General features: G+C 41.6%; 2 protein-coding genes across 20 annotated transcripts in view; both read left to right on the top strand.

The window, feature by feature from the left end:
- Positions 1–1,348: 1,348 nt before the first annotated feature.
- Positions 1,349–8,987, top strand: LOC127565396 (adenylate cyclase, terminal-differentiation specific-like). The gene is made up of 3 exons (XM_052003555.1): positions 1,349–1,450; positions 7,713–8,918; positions 8,972–8,987. The coding sequence occupies exons 2-3, from the start codon at positions 7,741–7,743 to the stop codon at positions 8,985–8,987; spliced, it is 1,194 nt and encodes a 397-aa protein (XP_051859515.1). The 5' UTR covers positions 1,349–1,450; positions 7,713–7,740.
- Positions 2,135–17,029, top strand: part of LOC117569258 (sorbin and SH3 domain-containing protein 1) — a 44,529-nt gene continuing 29,634 nt past the window's right edge. For 11 of the 19 annotated variants that reach the window (XM_034250333.2, XM_052005187.1, XM_052005188.1 and 8 more), the window contains exons 1-2: positions 8,488–10,446; positions 11,789–15,650. In XM_034250333.2, coding sequence (XP_034106224.2) covers positions 8,992–10,446; positions 11,789–15,650 — 5,317 coding nt within the window. In that variant the 5' untranslated portion in view covers positions 8,488–8,991. Of the gene's footprint in view, positions 2,235–8,487; positions 10,447–11,788; positions 15,651–17,029 lie in introns of those variants that run through there. The other 8 variants (XM_052005196.1, XM_052005197.1, XM_052005199.1 and 5 more) reach the window with 4 other exon arrangements.

Raw genomic sequence — 17,029 nt, forward strand, 5'->3', positions numbered from 1 at the left:
GAAAGATTAAAATTATTTATTTTTTAACAACTTTAAATTTTGGAAGAAAAAAAATGATATTATAGAATAAAATTCTTTTATTTTTCTAATTTCTATATTGCTATACTTCATTTTATAACTACGTATACGTTAAACTAAGAATTTCTGTATAGAAATATTCTTTAGTGATAATTGTTTTATTAAAATGAAAATTCTAATTTTAAGATCTTACTTAAATTCAATTTATTTATTTGTTTAGTACGTACTTTAATAATGCTTTCTTGCCTTGAAATCGCAAAAACAATGTCAAAAATTTCTTCCTTATTTATAGCTTTTTTCAATCTAAGCTTTAGCTAAACTTTAAAGAGAATTGTTTCTAAATTGATGGAAAATGTTAATACCAATAAATACTGAAAGTGAATATTAAGTTATTTAAAATTGATTACTAATTTTTTTTAAAGTGAAGGCGGTTCATTAAAAGATTCATATTATAATCAATACATTTTTGGAGATGGAACAATAAGTGCAATAATTTTATTATTGCAGATCTATTGTTAGTTTTTCATGTTAATACCATTTTTGATAGAGCTGTGTTTGATAAAATTAATTTAATCCAATAAAGCTTTGAGATATGTTTTTAAACTATTCGAAAAAGTTAATATAAATGTTGTATTCATTTTCCGTTTGGGAATTTTGATGTGTTCATAAGCACCATATTTGGTAGTTCAGTGTTTAATATAATATAATTTTAATCTCTAAAACATGATTAGATTTATGGGATAAAATTTGCATATGCCTTGTGAGTTTAATTTATTTTAAAGTCTTTTAGTGCAATCTTGAAATCAAACTCTTAGCTGAAGCAACGCTTTTTTTTTAAAGTAGAGTATCTAAAAAGACAAGCTTTCCATTGGTGAATACGATTGATTAGAAATACCAGGAAATCGAACTTAGAGAGCGAGAGAGCAAACAGAACAGAGCGCCTAAGAGAGAGAGAGAGAGGCAGCGGAAGAGTGAGAGAGAAACAGAGAGCAACACAGTTAAAAGAGAGGGCGATAGGCAGAGCGAGCGACAATAATTAGCTTTTGTTGAGCACAACAACAAAAACAACAACAAAAAGAACCGAAACAACAACAATAGACAAGTTAACAACTTTGGCAAACTTATCGCCGCAGTTTCAGCTTTTGTTATTGTTGTTATTGTTGTTGTTGTTGTCGTTGTGGCCGGCTCGCTGTCTGTGTCTGTTAATGTGTCTGTAGAAGCTGCCGGGTTGCCAGGTGACAAAATGTTGTTGTAGTTTCTTGCTGTTGTTGTTGTTGTTGCTGTTGTTGTTGTAGGTTGCTCGTTGACGCATTCGCTGTGAAGCTTGCCGAAGCTTCAGTTGCCATTAGAACTTCGACTTTGACGTTGTGCGATCGCGAGCGCGTTCCGTAAACGAAAATACCAAAAAGCAAATTACACTGTGCTACACGTTGTTAGTTCTTCTCCCCTAAGCTATAAATAGCACTCGCGTGTATTCGAGTGTGTGTGTGTGTGTATTTGTGTTTTGTTTGTAACTGTAAAAACTTGGGAATCAATGCGCCAAAGTTTTCTTTGCTAATGTGTTTTGTTTATTTGCATACGATGAGTGGGAAAGGGAAGGAGACGTGGATGGAGATGGAGACCAAGAAAAAGAAGAAGAAGCAGAAGAAGGAGAGAGAGAAGGGGTAGGCAAAGGGCTGGAGAGTAAAGTCTAAGGTAGCGAACATAACTGCAATTAGGCGTCAAGTTTAACGGTTTAGTGCCAAGGTCTCTGAGAAATGAGAAATGGCAACGCAAATGGGAATCAATCGATTGATAAATTTGGCGCTGAGATCATTGTTCGATTTTTAGGCACTTAAAATTTATTATACATATGCACAACAAAACGAAAACAAAAGAAAAACAACAGAAACTTGCAGATAAGACAAGCGAACAGACATAGAAAATGATGTATAATGCTACATTGAATAGTGACAAATGCGTTTCGACACACTGTGCGCACTCAGTCCGTTGACCGACAGCGGCCCCTTTTGGGCGCTCACAGTATTATTGTTTGTGGATTTGGGATTTCGGATTTCGGATTCAGAGATTTAAATGTAGATTCACATTCAGTTGGCGCACGTACGCGATGCATTGAAGAACGCGACGGCAGACGGCAGACAGAGAGAAGACACACACAGAGTGCACAGCAAAAGAAGAAGACTGCAACAAAAGCAACAGCAACAACAACAACAAACGTATTTTTGCTTGGCCTTTTGATATAAACCGACAATTTCCAATTAATTGAGTACTAAATGCGCCGCTTTGGTTCTTAGTTGCGATTTTTTTTTTGTACTGTGCTGTGTAGTTTTTGTTTGTAATTCGCCGCCTTACGGTTGACCTCTCTGCGCTGCTGTCCAGCGAAGAGCAGCGCAGTCAACGCCAGCCAGTGACGTCAGCGTCGCAGTAAGCATCGACAGCGACGTCGACGTCGACGTTGCTGTTTGGCTGTTTGTGGGTGGCTGCAGAGCCATAAATTAATATACTCAGCATTTTGTTTGTATTACAACGGTGTACTCTAATACTATGTGAGTGTATTCGTGTGTGTGTGTGTTTGTGTTGTGTAAAAAATAAATAAAGACAACGAGTGAGAGCGAGAGCGTGCAGCATGTTGCCCAAATAAATTGCGTATACGTAAACACAAAAACAACGATGACAGGCAGCACCAAAAGTTCAGGCAAATGAAGCAGCAGAAACAGCTACAACAACAGAACGCTTAAAAATCTATGCTAATTAGCTAACAACAACAACAATAACAACAACATAAACGAAAATGCGCTGCGAAATAGCCAAAGAGAATACACAAATCAATAGGCCATTGAGACTTTTGTTAGCCGCTACAATTGCGATGGAAATTACATTTCCATTGTAAAAAACCTACAATTGTAAAGTTGTTTATTTGCTTTGTGAATTAACTTAGTTCTATCAATCACTTATTAGCTTCGGTTGAAGTGTTAAACGCACCCAAAAAAAAAGGAAAAAAAATCTAAATTATGTTATATACAGAAAAAGCTTAAAATAGCTTTTACACTCGCTCAAAATTCTTATCGAAATATAATCAAAATTTAGTACTTTAGCTGACACATTAAAATAACATTTTAATGTATAAAATTGCAAGCAATAATCAAAACAAGTTTCTTGTTACTTTAAAACGCTTTCTCTAGAATGAAACTTTTCTTTTGGCAAAACTTTTCTATTAATAACTTTTGCTTAACAATTTATTTTTATGCCGCATTTCTTTGCAATATATTCTATACAACTTTCACCGCTGCAAAAACCTTTCTCATGCAAACTTCTTTGTCAAGCTGTGGCGAATGTCGAATTCGACTTGCTCTATATATTTATTTTTATACTCTCGCACATAATTTCCATGACAAACTTGCTTCAGAACACAATGAATTTGTCTTTAAAAATAATATTCAATTGATTTGATTTTCTATTTCCAGAGTTGTTAGATCATTAAACATCAAACAAACGAAATGCTTTTAAATAGAATTATGGATATGATCGTTGAATGAATCGTCTTATTAATTTTTTGCATAATGTGCAGCGTTTGTTCGACTCGATATCAACTTTTTGAGAAATTCGCAGTAAATACAGAAATTTCATTTCAAATGTTTCGAGTAGCAAAGCAAAATTCTTATCGATATCTACATCGATTGCACATGAAAGATAACGCACAAAAATGTTGAACAGAAAACGCAATGCATATCTATTGCAATTAGTTGTTGTTGTTGTTATTGTTGTTGTTATTTTGGTTGCGCAATAATATTGTGTTGGAAAATGAAATTCATTCAGTTACGAGCGACACTTCTTGATAGCACCTCAAAAACCACAAAGACAACGGAAGCGAAACCAAATGAAATAAAACTCAGCCAAAGTAGATGATGATGGAGAAGGTGGAGGGGAAGGGGAAGGGGAAGTGAGGTTGTTATGGAGGTGCTAGATTCTCGTTTAATGTCTGTCTGGCTGAGGAAATTGCCCATTTTAATGGCATTTTAATTAGGTAGCGAATGTTAAGTGTGCTTGGCACTTTAGCTGCGCCGCACAAAAAGGAAAAAAAAAAAAACACTTGCAGATTTCTAGAACTATTGTTAATTCAACTGTGAATTGCACTCTTTACGTGTGTATGTGTGAGTGTGTGTGCCACTGTGCCACACATTGTTGCATAATCACAATTCCCGCGGCATTTTCCCATTTGCATCACGTGCACATTTCACACTTGCTTGCTCCCCCCGCTTCTCCCTCTTCTTTCCTTCTCGTCGTCTGGCACCTGACACATCACAGTGAAGCTGAGGGAGTCACAGTTCTATTTGCGCCCCAATGAAGATGATTATCAGCATCATCATCATCATCATCATCGTCTTGCAGTAGGCAAAGAAATTGAAATCCATTAAGTACCTTTAAAAATAAAGCAAATACTACTAACCGCATGGCCCACAGATACTCTCTGAACACACATATGTGTTCACATATATAAATGTATATATGCTATATGTGTATAGTATATCGGCACACTTTGTGCGTCGGAAACTGCTTCAATTTCAACTCGTAAAAATTATTCAAGTGTACACACACCCCAACAAACAGAAAGAAAGAAGCAGAGGCAAACAGACAGAAAGTTAGACAACTACTCGTAGTCAAAGGAAACAAAACCAAAAGAATCAAAAGAAATTACGCACGAAAAATATCTTGAAAATGCCATAAGTTGTACATAGATACAGATACAAATACAGATACAGATACTGAGAGACTGCGTCGAGTATATTTCCGTATTGAATGTGTAATTTAAATGCGCTGTAATCAATTTGTTTGGGCATATCGAGTGGGATGTCGGAAGTTTTGTTTTTTTTTTTTTTTGTGTGATGGTGAAGGTAGTTTAATTGCTCAATTGATTTACAAACTAAACAAAATACTCAATGAACACTCAGTTTCATATAAAAACTTTTTTTTTTAAGATGTTGAACTTAATTTTAGATGATTAGTTTATCTCTTCTTACAAAGAGATTTTAAATACATTTTTATAAAGAAGAATTACCAAAAATAATACGCTACTTGCTAAATTGATGTACCTACTAAACAAAGTACTTAATGAACTTCATATGAGATAAATAGAAAAGTCGCAAGAAGATCTCTCATATCAAAAAGCTTTGAAATCCTGTTTCAATGAAGGACATGTAGTAGAAAATCCCTTTAAAAGAATATTTTTGCATTTAAAAAATGTGTTTAAGATTTCTTATATCAACTAAATTTTAACTATAATTTGAGTTAATGTCAAGTCATAGAAAAACTCTTATTTAAAAAAGACTTTATACTTAATTTGAGCCAAATAAAAGCCATTAAAATAGATTTCAAATCGAATTTTATTTAAGTAAAAGTCATAGAAAAGAGAAATCAATTTCTGTAAAGAAAAATTAGAAAAAATTAAGGACTGCAAACTAAACATAAATAAGTCATAGAAGACATCTCATATTAAAAAGGTTCAAAATCCATTTCGAGTTAAATAAAATACATAGAAAAACTCTCATTTCAAAAAGATTTGAAACTTAATTTGAGTTAAATTAAATTCATAGAATCTATCTCATTCCTAAGAGATTTAAGAAATATATTTTACAAATAGAAATACAAGAAAAAATAAAATAAACGAGTGAAAAAATTCTCAATGAACTTTATTTTAGCTTAATACAAAAATCGCACAAAATCTCTTACTTAAAGTCTTCATTCAACGCAAACATCAAAAATACCTTTCTTCAAAGACATTTTTTGTTGTACAAAAAGAGATCACCGAAAATAAAATGAAATATAATACAAAAATGATGGCGCTATAAAAACCATTTAAAAATGTTTAGCAAATCCCCGAACAACAACAAATTGTTGGCATCATATTTATTTTCAAATTTAATATTGAGCTTGAATAAAATTTTACTTAGCACAAATTAAATGTTTAGTTGTTTGGCGGCTCATTAAAATTGAAAATGCGTTTAAACGTTGCCAATAAACATTTTAATTTATGATTTGAAACAATTTCATGTGGCAAATTCCAATGGAAATTCTTCTTCAAAAATAAATAAATATGCGCAAAAACAAAAAAAAAAGATTCGTGGGGAGAAACTTGCACAAATTTATTTGTTTGTTTAAAAGTTCAAACAGCTCACAAACGTTGAGCTCTTCATTTGTTGGACTGTCAGTTGGCGTATTCATTGAATAAATAAAAGCAGCATTTTAAAATCATGCTCTCATCTAGTAGCCAAATGTGAGAATGAACTTTTAGTTTCGCAGCCAAAAAAATATTGTTGTGAATATATATAATTAAATATGACATTATTTTTTGCAGCGCAAAAGTTATTTCTCGGTGCGATTTTCGGTTCTTTGTTTATAGATTTTTAATTATAGGATTTTTCGTTTCGGTTTTATTTTTAATATGTGCAATAAATTTGTTTGACTTTCAAATCCTTGTGACGCGACTTGGTCTTGATTTTTGTATTTGTATTTGTATTTTTTTTTTTTTTTTGGTTGGGTTCTGTTTTCAATTTGTTTATTTAAAACTCTCGACACAGCAGAGCTCTGCAGCTTTGTTTGCTTTGCACTTTATGCTATGCCACACACTAGCTTGTCTTCTCTATCTTCCCCTTCCTCCACTCTCTCCCCCATCTCCACACACACACTCCCACTACTTGTTGTAGTTGTTGAGGCAACTGTTGCTCTTCGTTCACTATTTTTAAAATGATCATCAGACGAGCCTCATTATGAATCCCAAATACTACAATTTTCCTTCTCTCCTTGAACTCGTTGATGTTTTCTTTTTTTTCTGTTTTTTTCTTTTTGTATGTTGCTTTCTGAGTTTTTCTTTCGTGTTTTTTGTGCTGTTCGTGTTTTTGTGCCTATATTGGGGGCCCCGCTTGGCAGCTGGGAACAGCCCATGGGCCATTCCTTGATCGCCAGTTGAAGAAAACGGGAACGCGAGCGCATCGCATCGCAGCGCAAAAAGTCGAGAAAGCAGAATCTTGTCGAAATGGCGCGTTGAGAGCGAAAGTCGAAAACTGAAACGTAGAATTTTTTCAATTTTCCTATTCGGTGTGTGGCCAACAATTACGTGAGATATATATTTATATATATATGTAGCGTATATATAGAAATATATAGATCAAAAAGTTTGTGTGTGTAGCGTCGGACGCGTGTCAAACTTATGCCGGGCGGACGTGATTTCGCAGTTGCTGTCGCAGTCGCAGTCGCAGCTGACGTCGGTGTCGCCGCTGACGTTGACGTTGTCGTCGCGGCTGCTTGAAATGCCGGTTGGGGCATTTGGCTGATCCGGCTGACGGCGCCGCATGGTTCAGTTATTCAGTTTCAGTTGTGTTTCTGCCAGCGAGTCGAGTGACACCGAGAGAAAAAGCAAAAAAAATACACCCCACAAAACGACAACGACGACAAATAATAAACGAGCAACAAGCAAGAAGAAAAAAGAAAAAAACATACGAATATAGTAGAAGCAATTTTTAGATTTAACTGATTGAAGCGGCGAACGCGGCGTATGCGTAATAACCAGACACAGACTGCAACAAATTGATACAACGCAAACAAAAAAACAAACAAACACACACACACACACTCGAATACATTCGAATACACTCGAAAGTAGCTTACATAAAGAGACTTAAAGTGGTATTAGTAAACAGTTTAACAGGCTTAAACGCGACCTAGACGATGCCAAATAATCGTAATCGTAATCGGAATCGTAATCGTAACAAGCGCAATAAGAATCAAAACGCAAATCAAACTAAACAGCCGGAGGAGCAACAGGAGGAGCAAATAGAGCAGCCAGCAACGACAACTTCATCATCATCATCATTGGCAGCAGCTGACGATCATCAGCATAATGATAATAATGCAAATTCTGGCAGAATTTCAAATGGGTCATCAACAGTCAGCAGCAACGATGTTGCTGATGGGGCTCCGGCTGGCATAGCGAGCAACCACGACAGCAACCACAACAACAGCTCTAGCAACAACAACGCACAGCAAGTGACAAGAGCAGCGCCAGTGAATCAGCCAGAAGAAGATCAGCCAAAAGATTTAGCTATAGAGACGCAACAACAGCAACAACCGCAGCAGCCAGTGAGTCAGCAACTGATTGATGAAAACGCAGAGAGCAAAGCTGAGCAAGAGATTGTAGTTGAAGCTGTAGAGCAGCCAAAGGAGTTAAATCAGCAAATAGAAAATACCTCTGAAGAGCAACTAAAGGAACTGCCGAGGGAAGAGGTGCAAAAGCAACCAGAGGAAGAGGCACATGAGCAGCCAGAGCAACAGCTAAAGGAAGCTACGCAAGAGCAGCCAGAGCGTCAGTCAAAAGAAGTAGCGGAAGAGCAGCCAGAACGTCATTCAAAGGAAGTGGCACAAGAGCAGCCAGAAAAGCCAGAAAAGCAGCTAAAGGAAGCTACCCAAGAGCAGCCAGAGCAACAGTTAGACGAAGCGACACAAGAGCAGCCAATTGCTGTGATAATTGAGAAGCACGCAATCGCTGCAAATCAGCTAAATAATCAGCTTAATAATCAAGCTGAGCATCAGCTGCAGCAGCAATTAAATCAGCAAACTATTGAGCAGAAAGAAAGCTGTCAATTAAATCAGTTGAGCAATCAACAGACAGTGGAGCAACTGCCACAGCAGCCAGTAGAGCACATTGTGCCTGTAATCCTAGAAAAGGAGAGCAATCCATTTGAATTGCAGTCAGCTGCAGCTGAGCAACAGTTGCAGCAACCAGCAGTGCACATAGTGCCAGTGTTTGTGGAAAAGACAGAAAGCTGCACAACTCAAAGTGCAGAACAAACTGCAGAGCAATTAAAGGAGCAGCCAAAAGAGCAGCCCAAGGAGCAGCCAAAAGAAGAGTTAAAGCAGCAACCTGTTGTTCACTTTATACCTGTAACTATTGAGCAAGAAGTGATAGAAACAAGTAGCAACATGGGCGCCAAGCACTCGAAGCAGCAGCGTGAGCAGCAGCAGCAACAAAAGCAGTTGCCAGAACAGCACCAGCAGCAACAACAAAAGGAGTTGCCACAAGAGCAGCAACAACAGCAGCAGCAAACACCGAAGGCGCCTGGAAGTCCACGTCAAGCAAAAGTTATAGTGCATCGCATAGTGCGCGAAGAAGTCGATGAAGTAGATGGAACTCAGCAACAACAGCAGCAGCAACAACAACAGCAACCACAACTACAGCAGCAGCAACAACAACAACAGCCGCTAAAATTCCAGCATCAGCATGAGCAACTGCCACAGCAACAGCCGCCGCTCGTCGCATCACAGCAATCACCCACACGCCAGCAACCAGCGCCAGCAACATTGCCGCAGCAGCGCAGCACGAAGGTGATAATCCATCAAATAAGAGTGGAAACAGACGAGGAGGAACGTGCGCGCAAAGGTAAGCCTACGATCGAAGAGATCAGCAGCACCACAGCAACATCAGCAGCAGGCACAGCAGCAGCCACAATGCACAGCAACAGCAATGGCAGCATACCGAGCAGCGGCACTTTGTCACCACCACCCAGATATCTGGTCGAATCCCCCTCACCCAAGACACCATCACAAATGGCACAATTTGGCAGATTCGCTCGCGATGTGCAGATCCAAGAACTCGAACTGAACAGCGATTGCAGTTCAGGTGAATTCAATTTCAATGGCATGCAGTCGCCAGTGGTGTGTGAGGTGGACTCGGAGGTGGAAGCAGAGCCTCTGACACCACAGCAACCGCAAGCACCAACGACAGCTGTGGCGACATTCTCGCCAGATGTGCCGTCCAACAGTCGAGCGGAGCAACAGGAGCAGCTGCGTCAGAGACGCGTCCAGAAACGTGTGGCACTTGAATCGCACTTTCTGCCGCAGCTGCTCAGTCCGCGCTATCTGGACAGCATACTGGAGGAGAATAGCGAAACCACAGCCTCAGGCCATGAGCTTGCCTTGAGTCGCAGCTCCTCAAACGATCCAAGTCACACTCGAGCTGCTGCTGCTTCGGTGCCTGCCAAGGCAAACGAATCGTTTCCGCGCAGTCAACTGGATTTCAGTCGCCGGCACAGACGTCGCGAGGAGCCGGTGGCTCTCATGCTGGAGACAAAGCTGCTCGATCAGCCCAGCGATCTGGAGAGCTGCACCCGACTCCAGAGCACACTGTCGCCTCAGTCTGAGGATGCCGAACTCGTTTACCTCAGCTCCTCAGCCTCGAGCAGTGTCTCCGATCTAATGGAACTCGAACTGGAGCAAGCTGCCGCCTTGGCTGAACGTGCTCTCATCGATCTCGACACAGATGCCAGCAAACTAATCAATCGACCCAACGATTCTGAGCGCTACAGTCCAGCTACCACAGCGTCCACAACTGAACCGATCAGCTCAGCCAACGAAACGGAAACCGAGGGCGAATGTGAGGTTCGTAGAGCGATAACTAATCAACTAACTAATGGAGACTTTAAGGCGTAAAACTTGATGATCGATAATTATTTTTGATAGTATAAATTAGTCATCAGAATTGAGTATAAATTTATAAATTGCAATTGCATAATTTATAAATTTATTAATCTATCATGAGGCTATCAGCAGATTAGAGTTCAAGGAAACGTATACCACTAATTGATAAATAATATATACAACTATCATACAAAGTGAAAATTACTTTTTGAAATCTGAAATACATTGCTCGAGGAAAAGTACAAATATACAAATTGATATAGTTTACAAATTATTGACTTACATTCTAAACTTACACATTACAAATGAGCGATCGAGATTTTATTAGTTTAGTGCCCAAAGAAATATTTTGAGCATTCTGGGTGGAGTGTAATATAACCTTCTTGGCTATCATGATACAGATGTAAGACAAATAACAAAAGAGTATAGTATATTCATATATTGGCAGAAATGTTGGGCACATAAACCTTATATTTTATGCCTCTATAAAAAGGTTCCTTTGAGATCACTTTGTTTCTATGATAGATTGCTCGAAGAGAATAGTACAAATAACTAGAGCTAATGCGTTTTTCTATTAACAAATAGTATTAATTTGTAAAACTTACAAATTATGTATCAAAATGTCAATTTGAATCATAAAAGTGTATGTATACAATCTATATATTGCTTGAGGAAACAATTACAAATAAATAGATTGCATGCTTTATTAAAAAATAAGATTGCTTGATACATTTAAATTTAAAAATAATACAATATCTATCAGGCATCAATATTTGAATGTTTAAGCGAATGCAAACTATTAATTTATTGATCAAAGTAAAAATTGCAATAAATAGAGAAAATATTTTTCAATATTTTAAGATAAGTTCAAGGAATTCAAGTCGACCTTTTTGTTTTCCATTTCATTTAGTACATTGTGATAAATGTTCGACAGTAAATTAGTTGTTCAACAACGTTTAATAGTTCTTAAAACGAATGTATTTCAACGTTTCGATGCAAATTCTTACAACAGATTAGCATTTGACGTAGAAAGCGTTTAGTGATCGTCGAAAGACAAGGTGAGGGGTGTCTGATACAAAACGGGCAAATCGGGGTCAGGTTGGCGAATGGTTTCTCTTGAATGCGCCATAAACGTGATGTAGGCCATGTTTATGCATAGCACGCACTAGAAATAATCGAAATGGAAAATGCCTAGCAATTTTATTGAGTAATAACAAAAAGCTAAAACTAAAAAAAAAGAAAAATAACACAAACAACTTGAGCTAAGCGAAAAGAACAAAAAACAAAACACAAACTATTGCAGGTCGAAACGGAAGTGGACACGGAAACGGAGACGAACGTTCAGTCGAGTCGGGAGAGCACACCTGTTAATGCTCATCGAGGCAACGAAGAGCCAACATTATCGCCATCGCCAGGCAGTTCGCTATCATCGCTGCTCAGTGCTGCTACGACGCCGACGCCAGCAGAGGCGCCAACAGCGACGCCCACGCGAGAGAGAGCAACAACAGAGGCGGCAGCAACATCGACAGCGGCTGAGTCCAACGAATTTGGCCTGAACAAATTGGCCAACAGTTCAATTGCAGCGTCGTCGCTGTCGGCAACGCGCGAGGAATTTGTTCGCAATATGGAAAAAGTGCGCGAATTGATCGAAATGACGCGACGCGAAGAGGAAAACGTCGCGAGCAACGCAAGTGCTTACCTCAACGGAAATGGTAATGATAATAACGTGAACATAAACGTGAACGTGAATGCGTACGCAAATGGAAACGGAAACGGGAACGTAAACGTGAATGAGCAACGTAGGTCAACAGTAGAATCGCCATCGCCACCGCCTGTGCCACCGCCACCCAGCAGCATGCACTATCCCACCCCCACCACCACCACAACCACCCCACCAGCACAGGCAACGCACGTGCAACTCACCTCGTTGCTGTTGAAGCGTCAGGAATCGAATGATTCGCATTGCTCCGACAGCACACAGCACAGTCAATGCACTGCCATACACATGGCCTCGCCACCACCCACAAACGAACCACCCACGCCCCCAATACGCCAGCAACAGCAGCAGCAGCAACCATTTGCACCCCCACAGCAACTATCCCAACAACAACAACAACCATCCCAACCACAGCTAACACAGCAACCAGAATTGGAGCTTAGTGCAATTTCACAATTTGCAGGCGAAACGGAAGCGGAACGTATCAAGAAATTGCGTCTGCTATGCACCGAGACCTTGGCCTCTATGCCCTATGGCGAGCAGATGCTTGAGGAGCTCGCCAGCGTTGCCCAAAACATAACCGATCAGCAACAGCAACAGCAGCAACAAAAGGAACAACAACAACAACAATCCAGCAACAACATGCCTTATCCCTTGCCACATTTGCCGCACATCAGCGAGTTGCAACTGTCGCTTGGCGCAGCCAAGAATGATGCCTGGCTGGGATTGCCGACGCAAGCGGATCCCAAGTTGTTGGTGTGTCTATCGCCCGGTCAGCGTGCTTTGGTCGAGCAGCAATCATCAAAGCAATCGGCGCCCGATCAGCTGCTGGATGCGCATGAGAAATTCGTGCAGCGTCGCGGCTATCACGAATTGAGCGCTGAACAGGTTCGAGCGATGGACAGCGAGCAACTGAAACTGGAGCAGGAGCAGATGCTGAAAACGGCGGCGAAAATGCGTGAATTGCGCAAGAGTTTGACGCCGCAGCCAGAAGAGCAACCACAACAGCAACCACAACAACAATTGTCGCCAGTGCCGCCGCCGGTGCCAGTGAAGAGCGCTGAGACCGCAGCGAAGGCAAAGAGCAACCAGGGCGATGACGTAAGCCAGCAAGTGAGAAGCAGCTATCAGAAGGTGATCACATCAGCGACATCATCATTTGAAAATAAACCGACAGCAGCTGATCAGCAACAGCAACAGCCACAGTTAGCGGGCGAAAAGTTGCCTCACTCATTTGACCAGCGCACGTCCAGCAGCACAGAGCAACAGCAACAGACTAGAAACAGCAGCTACATGAGCAGCAACAGCAGCAACAACAAATTCCCAGCCAGCATGGAAAGCGAACTCGCACGCATGTTTCCAAGCATTGCGCAGCAAGGCGACATCTTTGATGAGCAGCGCAAGCGTTTCTCCAACATCGAGCAGAGCGTGAAACCTGCGCAAACAAAACGTTACTCGAACATTGAAACGAGTTCGTTTGAGTCGAAGAAACGTGTGGAGAACGGACAAGTTGTCTACGATTACAGCAACAGCAGCCGGGAGCACCAAGAGGAAGGCGAGAAGCCACAAACAACAGCAACAACAACAACAAATGGCAAATTCCCATTGAATGTGCATCAGATCCCAGTGCGTTTGATCGAAGATGAGGTGGATAAAGCGCCGCCAGTGCCACCGCCGCCGGCACCAGCAAATATTATGTCAGCTACCAAATTAAATGGCAAGCCAAACACTTTCATTGATGACGCACAGCAGCAACCACAACAGCAACAACTGAGCACTGAGAGCAACATCTCTCGCAGTGAGCAACAGCTCAAGGTGAACAGCAGCAGCAGCAACACTTATGAGGAATTTCGGCAACGTGCCAAGGCAGCAATCGAAGCAATTGCTCAGCCAAACAACAGCAACAACACGCAACCTTCGCAGCCGCCTTTGGACAATGAAAAGCTGTTCAAGGACTTCGATGCCTTGTCCCAGCAGCTCAATGCCGAACTGCAAACGAGTCGCGTCCAACGCGAGCAACGCGACAAATCCGCCTCGCTCTACGATCTCAGTCGCCTGACGCAGCACAGCAACAACCAGAGCCAGCAGCAACTCGAGCAGCTGCAGCAGCGACGCCATGCGCACATGCAGGAGCTGGAGCGTGAAATCGAACGCTCCGCACGCTCCCGCCAGGAGCGTCTCTCCTCTGTGCCACGCAGCAGCGAAGAGCAACAGCCTGTGGAGTATCGTGCACGACGCGCCGAATCGCTCTGCAATCTGCAGCAGGAGCCGCTTCAACGTCCGCACAGCTCAGCGGAACATTATCGTGTGCAACCACAGCAACAGCAACAGGATGATTGGTCGCGTTATGCCAGCGATTTGGGCTACTCGGAGAACATAGCGCGTCCGTTTGCACGCGAGGTGGAGATTTGCTATCAGCGGCAGCATCAAAGGCAACCGCTGGGAATTCGTGCTCCCCGCTTGTCGATGAGCACCAACGATTTGTCGAGCAGCAGCTACGATAGCTACAATGCTTATGGCGGAGCGCGGAGGCATGCACCGATGTTGCAACAGGCGCCGCAGCAACAGCGACCACATTACGCTAGCTGCTATTCGATGATCGAACGTGATCCGAATCCCACGTACATCAGCACCACCTCAAGGCGTGGCGTCTCCCCCGCCCCACCGGCACCTGTTACCCCGCAGCCGCCCGCATACGATCGGCAGCAGAGACGCGCAAGCTTGCCACGCGAGTTGCACGAACAGCAACTGAAGTATATACTCAGTAAGGAGGAGGAACTGAAGCTAGAGTTTGAGCGTTTGCAACAAGAACGTCGCCGGCTGATGGACGAGATGCAACGTGCCCCGACGGTGTTGCAAGCGACGCCGCCACGTCGTGATAGCTATCGACCGGCGCCGAAGTTGCCCACGCTCAGCGAGGACGAAGTGTTCCGCCAGCAGATGGCCGAGGAGTGGATGAACAAGGTGGCGGAGCGTGAGGAGCGACGCCAGCACAAGATCATCAAGATCTCAAAGATCGAGGATGAGCAACAGCATGCCACCGAGGAGCAGGCGAACATTAGCGATGAGTTTCTCAATCGCGTCAAGGAGCGTCGACATAAGCTCGCAATGCCTGCGGACAGCGATTGGGAGAGTGGCGCCGAATCGCAACCGAATCTGAACAAATCGGGACAAGCGGCAGGCAGCGAATCGTCGGATGTGGAGGCGCCACCGATGCGCGTGCTTGAGGGTAAGGCGGAGGCAAATCTGCGTGAGTTGCCGCGACATTTGCGCGAGTTTGCCAAGTTCGCGAGCAGCGAGCAGCTCGAGGGCGGCCAGGGGCATGTGGATCGCATGGAGGAGCAGGAGCGCAGCGAGATGATCACGGACAATTCGCATAGCAGTGCCAGCAAGAAGTCGAGCATTGTGAAGACGTACAAGGTGTCCAGGCTGCCGCCTTCCGTACAGGGTGAGTGTGCCACTGAGCAGGACCAAGCGACCATAGTAGGCGTTGCTGCTCAACGTTATCGTTATCGCAATCGTGCGAATACCGCGAAACTCGTTAGTCATAATGTGCAACTAGGCAACAGCAACAGCAACAGCAATAGCAACAGCGATTGCAACTACGCTTCTGTAACTAGCTCCCGCCGCTCCCCATCGCCTGACACTGGTTGCGGTTCCAAAGTTCCATCCAAAGGTTCCTGTTCTTCTTCCTCTCCCATCCCCAGTCCCACCTCCTCCACTCTCTCCTCCACTGCATCCTCTCCCGCAGTCATTCCCTCGACCCTAACCGATAGCAACAATAATATTGCGAGTGCAAGCGCATCGTCGACAGCCGGCAGCATTCTGAGCACAGCTCTGCTGCTTGGACTGTCTGTGCTGACGGCCTGGAATAAGTTCAGCTAACTTTCCTTCCAAGCACTCGACGAAGTAAACTGCTAGAATTTATTATGGGAAATTTTCCGAAGTACAATTTTCATAGCATACTTTTTGGTGTTTGCAACTTGTACTTACAATAATGATATAGATTTATTAATTTGCCGGGAAATAAATTGGAAATATATTTAAAATATGCAAGGCGTAATGAAAGACAAAAAATTGTAATAAAAATTCTACTCAGTTTAAAATTTGCTAAATATTTTACATTTATTATATGCAGTTATGTTTTAAGAGTACATTGAAATATAAATTCTGCTCAGTTTTCAATTACCAAAATAATTCGTAGCTTACTTTTTGGTGTTTGCAATAAATTTCCAAGAATGTTCACAGCAAATTATTTGATGTTTACAGCTTTATTTTAAAAGTATAAAATGCACCCCTTAAATCGAAATAAATTTCAAATATTTTTAAAATAAGACAGACATAGTTGAATAGAAGTTCAAATACAAATTCAACTGTTAACAAATCACAAAATTATTCCATAGCATACTTTTTGGAGCAAACAAATATGCAATAGAAAAAAGTAGCGAATTATGTGCTAAGTAATCCGCAAATGTTTATAATATTAAATGGAATTTGTTGCTTGTAAATTTCCTAATAAAATCTAGCAGATTGTTTACTTTTGTAGAGTGTATAATTAACTCATTTGGTGATGGCTCATACCCCACATACAATAAATTGCTGCTCATCTCACAAAGCACCACACATCACACTCTCTCTCGCTCTCTTGATATATTCCCATACAAATGTGTTTGTTGTTGTAGCAATTCTCTCTCTCTCTCTCTATTTCTTTGTCTCTCTGTCTCTGTGTGTGTGTGTGTGTGTGTGTCTCTTTCTTTTGTATATCAAATTTCTCTCTATCGCCGCCCTCACACAGACGACAACAATGAAAACACCAACAGCAACAAC

This window comes from Drosophila albomicans, chromosome 3 (assembly GCF_009650485.2).
Source record: "Drosophila albomicans strain 15112-1751.03 chromosome 3, ASM965048v2, whole genome shotgun sequence".
NCBI classification, from domain to species: domain Eukaryota; kingdom Metazoa; phylum Arthropoda; class Insecta; order Diptera; family Drosophilidae; genus Drosophila; species Drosophila albomicans.